The sequence below is a fragment of the Galeopterus variegatus genome, unplaced genomic scaffold (assembly GCF_000696425.1).
Source record: "Galeopterus variegatus unplaced genomic scaffold, G_variegatus-3.0.2 Scaffold1913, whole genome shotgun sequence".
Lineage (NCBI taxonomy): Eukaryota > Metazoa > Chordata > Mammalia > Dermoptera > Cynocephalidae > Galeopterus > Galeopterus variegatus.
Genome location: NW_007728024.1, coordinates 85,170 through 90,433, shown reverse-complemented (window position 1 = coordinate 90,433; position 5,264 = coordinate 85,170). Strand labels below are relative to the sequence as shown.

The 5,264-nt window shown below is 36.2% G+C and overlaps 1 protein-coding gene across 1 annotated transcript in view; it reads right to left on the bottom strand.

Moving 5' to 3' along the window:
- Positions 1-1,115: 1,115 nt before the first annotated feature.
- Positions 1,116-5,264, bottom strand: part of DBT (dihydrolipoamide branched chain transacylase E2) — a 55,022-nt gene continuing 50,873 nt past the window's right edge. The window contains exon 12 of the mRNA XM_008579575.1: positions 1,116-2,281. Coding sequence (XP_008577797.1) covers positions 2,114-2,281 — 168 coding nt within the window. The 3' untranslated portion in view covers positions 1,116-2,113. The remainder of the gene's footprint in view (positions 2,282-5,264) is intronic.

Here is a 5,264-nt window from a genome sequence, read left to right as displayed (position 1 = left end):
GGTAGGCATCGTGTGCCCTTTGCTTAGAACCATGCTTGGTATACAGTAGATGTTTAATATTGTAATGTATCATAAATACATACAATAGTATATTATGCAGTCGTTCAAAAGCATGACAATGTGGAATTGTTTATTGACATGTAGTTACCCATAATACAACATTAAAAAATAATCAAATTATAAAATAATAGGTATACTATGATTCCATTTTCACAAAACATTAGCAATGTATACAGGTACATATATCTAAATGTTAACAGTGGGGAGGGGCCGGCCTGGTGGCGCACTGCTACAGTGCACCGCTTGGGAGCGCGGTGGCGCTCCCACCGAGGGTTCGGATCCCACGTACAGACCGGCCGCTCACTGGCTGAGCGAGGTGCGGGCGCGACACTGAGGGTTGCGATCTGTTGCCGGTCATGAAAAAAGACAAAAAGGAAAAAAAAAAAAACAGTGGGGAGGATTATAGATATTTTTTTGTTTTTAAATTTTTTTATTGAAACATTATACATACTTATGGGGTGATATTTTATTTTCTTTATAACTCCCTGTATTATCTGAATTTTTAAAACAGCATTTATTTGATTTATTTTATGACAATTTTTTACACTGAAAAAAATCAAGTACACATAGAAAAACCTTTTTTCTGTCACAAAACTTCATTTGAACAACTAATTTTGACACACAGAATTCAACTGGACAATATTAAAAATGACCTGGATTTCTAAATGTAAATCAAAATGTTGGATTATATTTATTGATGCTATTTCTGGTTAAAGTGGAACTTTAACAAAATGATCATTATGAAACCTCCATTTCTGTATAAAATTTATTTTATGTCCATAATTACCCATTAAACTCTTCCCTCTTATTCATCTTCCTACTCAGGATATGGTGAATAAAATAGACCTTAATTTCTTATCCTACTATTTTAGCTGAAGAAATTTAAAAGGCAGTGGACTTCTGAATATTAAAAAAAAAAGGTCAGTGGCTCCTACATTGAAAATGCCTTCCACATAACAATCACAATAATTCCTTGAACCTGTTAAGATAAATGAACAGATATGATGTTGATGGGGAGAAGTGGGGGGAGAGGGAGGGAGGAAAAGGAGATATTGGTAAACGGACATGAAAATCAACTACACTGTATATTGATAAATTAAAATTAAAAAAAAGAAAACACCTTCCTTACACGAAGCAAGTTTGTAAAGGTGAAGTTTTTCCCAACAAGACACCGAACCATTACCAAAATTCTAAAAGTATATCCATTTTCAACAAACACCTTAAATAGCCTTACTGGTTATAAAACTGCAATTGGGCATTTTTAAGATCTGGTTATAATTTTCCCTTTTAAAAGATGTTAATTTACACAAATAAGACATTTACAGATGATAATCTCTACATGGAGCAAGAATATACTCCTGGATTTTTTTTTTTTTCTTTTTTGGTGGCTGGCCTGTACAGTAATCAAATCCTGGACCTTGGGGTTATCAGCACCAAGCTCTAACCAACAGAGCTAACCAGCCAGCCCTGGATATCTTAACAGGTAAGTATAATTGCACTTATTTTATACAACAATTAGCATGATTATGGGGAAATGGAAAATATTTTTATATGTAAATTCCTTTTCCCAGTTAAGTATAATTAAAAAATTTCATTAAGAGTCAGTTTAAAAAAAGAAACAGGGCAAATACTGTATGTATATGGCTGTCTTTTAGTAACATTAATTTTGTAGTTCTTACCAGTTTCAATCCATTGACACACAGACCTCAGCACCACACAGGTATTAAGAAGTCATATTCTGACCTATAAAATGTGTCAGCTCCAGGAGAACAAATACACCATTATTCAGTTTCAGTAAAAAGTCTAATGGAACAGTAATAAATATTGTGCCTTAGTGGGGGGAGACAGCTGAACACATGGGAATCCAAACCCTTGACCTTAGTGTTATAACACCACGCTGTAACCAACTGAGCTAGCCAGCCAGCCCCTACAACCTTAATCATATAATACAAATAATTTATAATACAAATTGTAAAGATAAATATGTGCTGGCACAGGTAAGCTTTACATACTCTTTGGAAGCTCAAGAAGTTCAAGAACATCTTAACAATCTTCATTTCAGATCTAGTAGCATAAAAGCTGGGTTTTCTAAGTAGGATTTCCACAAATTAGAGAAGCGTGACATTGTGGCACCATCAATAATTCTGTGATCAGCTGACCAGCTCACGTTCATTATCTGTGCCTTATATACTTCTCCCTTCTGATTAAATCGGGGAAGAGCCTAGAAATAAGGAATAGAACAAAGAGTAATAAACCTTCATGTGTTCAAAGCTCAAGCTCTAACAACAATGGAATAAGATTGGGCAAACCCTCCTCCCTACAATAGAAAAAATAGGCATCCCAAATGACTTGAAAATGCTGACTCCTACCTTTCCCATTTTTGAGAGTATGTACCTCAAGCTTTCAGAGTTTCTCCAAGATATTTCCTTTCCTCTATACAATTTCCATGCCTACATTCATCCAATTTCACCTCATAGTTCAAATATTTAACAATTATTTACCGAGCACCAGGTATTTTTCTGGGCTTGAGAGAGAGACAATTAAGCCAATTAAAATAATAAGGGTTCCTCACTGAAGGTAGTGGGAAAATAAGCCAAATGGATACCTGGAGAAAGAAGACGGAGGGGGAGCGTGACTAGAGTGTTGGAAGAACAGCAAAGTGGGTGGGAGCGAGTGGCGGGAGATGAGGTCACAGCCAGAGCAGCGTGACGGTGGGGCACGTCATTAAAGGCATGCATCCCAATCTGTCTTTGGTAAAGGACTTTTTAAAACAAAAATTCTAATCCACTGAGAGCTATTAAAAAAAAAAATACAACAAAAGTCAATTACTAAAAACAGGAAATTTAAAAAAGACACCCAAAATATAATCTCCAACTTCTTATTATTAAATTCAGTAGATAAAATCACTCTAACTGCTATAAAAGTTTCTAGGCCCTACTCTATGTTTCTGCACTTCTCTCCTCACAGCTTGGATACAGCACTCGCAGCCCAATGTGAGTCCGTGATCACACTGAACGGCATCAGTGTAGGGTCATGTAGACTATTGTACTACTTTGCCTTTGATCCTGAGTGAGATGAGAAGCCACTGGAGGTGTCTGAGCAGAATGCACATTCTCCAAAAGGGGAAGACTTCAGGAAGAGCAGGTTTGACGGTGGGGGGTGGTAAGGAAAGGAACAGGAGCTCAGTTTTGGACAGGTTAAAATTTGCAATGCCTATGAGATATCCAAGCAAGTTGTAAGAGTTTGGAGTTCAAAGGAGAAGTCTGGTCTGCAGATATAAACTTAGGAGTCATCAGTGTATAAATAGTATTTAAATCCATGAGACTGAAGCAGATAAAGAAAAGGGTGAGTACTGAGCCCTGGGGGTACTCCACTGTCTAGAAACTGGGGACATGAGGAGGTGTGGGCAAAGCAGATTTAGAGGGAATAGGCAGTGAGGTAGGAGAAAAACCAAAATAGTGAGATATTCTGCAAGTCACAGTAAAGAAAGTTTTCTAAGGAGATGGGACTGATCAACTGTCTCAAGTGCAGCTAGTAGGTCGAGGAAGAAGAGGACTGAGAATTGAGTCATAGAGATTTTAGTGACTTAGACAATTTAACAACAAGGAGTCAGAAATTCTATGGTGACAACAGAAAATAGCAAAGGAGAGAGAACACAAAAAGAAAAAGGAATGAAATACTATTTGCCCCTACCCAACAAAGATTAAATTAGGTCACAATTAAGATTTATATTCTAATAACAATGCTTCATAGCTTGAAGAAACCATGGGTAAAGTGATTCTGTAAAAATATATGTATTGAACAGATATTTCTACACCAATGTTCATACCAGCATTATGCACAATAGCCAAAAACTGGAAACAACCCAAATATTCATTGACAGATGAATGAATTTTAAAAAGTGGTATATACATACAAAATATTATTTAGCCTTAAAAAACAAATGAAATTCTGATACATGCTACAACATAGATGAGCCTCGAAAACATTATGCTAAGTAAAATAAGCCAGATACAAAGGGACCAATATTGTATGGTTCTACTTATATAAGGTACCTAGAATAGTCAAATCCATAGAGAGAGAAAGTGGAATGTGGTTAATTACCAGGGGCTGGGAGAATGGAGAGTTATGGTTTAATAGGTACAGAGTTTCAGACTGGGATAATGAAAAGTTCTGGAGATAGATGATGGTGATGGTTGCAAACAACATGAATATACCTAATGTCACTGAACCAAAATGGTCTAAAAATAGTTAAAATGATAATTTATACTATGTATATTTTACCACAATTATACACACACAGTATATATAATTCAAAAAGAAAATAAATCTATGTAAGACAAGAGAAAAACAAAACTTTGTCAAACAGGTGTGATGGTTTAGAAACTGTAGGAAGCCAGAATTTTACAGGAATCAAATGTTGAATTCTTGTCGTGAAGAGAATGAATGATAGAGAAGTTATCACTCAGAGAACTCCTAATTTGGAAAGAACAGTGTAATGCTGTGTGTTTTGTTTTGTTTTTCTCCCTATCTCCTCTGTCTGCTAGGAAAATGGATGTTAGGAAGAGGGAACAACTTAGAAGCTAACATACTATCTGCTTAGAAAGCAAATCAAAGGCTCAAGGAAAGTGGCTGTGAGGGTTTTGGATGCCAACATGCAACACACTCATGAAGTCAAGTCCCAGAGATGTTCAACATGGAAGCACTAGAAGTATAGAGAAGAAGAAAGGTTTTACTTAAAACGTGAAGAGCAAAAGCAAGGTTACTGTAGTGACAATGACATTTAATAATGGTGGTACTGAAGTGGTATCCAGGAGCTTATTTACCTTGGTTGTCTTCAACCCTGAATTACTTAGGATGTCCAAGCCCCATCCCCCAAAATTCTGATTCGCTTGGTATAGGATGAGCTTGGGCATAATTTTTTTTTCCAGTTCTCAGATGATTTCAATGTGTAGACAGGATTAACAACCGTTGCAACCCACATTCTAAATCAAAGTCTTCTAAAACATGGCCACAGATCACATTTGTTGGAATAACCTAGGTTTTTGGTCAGAATGTAAGTTCTAGAGGTTCTGCCTCAAAAGCCAAGAAATCTGTATTTTTCACTAGCATTCCCAGTGATTCTTGAGCAGAATAAACTTTGGGAGAAAAAAATGCTCTAAATGGTCTCTCACTTTTTTTTTTTTTTTTTTTTTTTTAAAGAT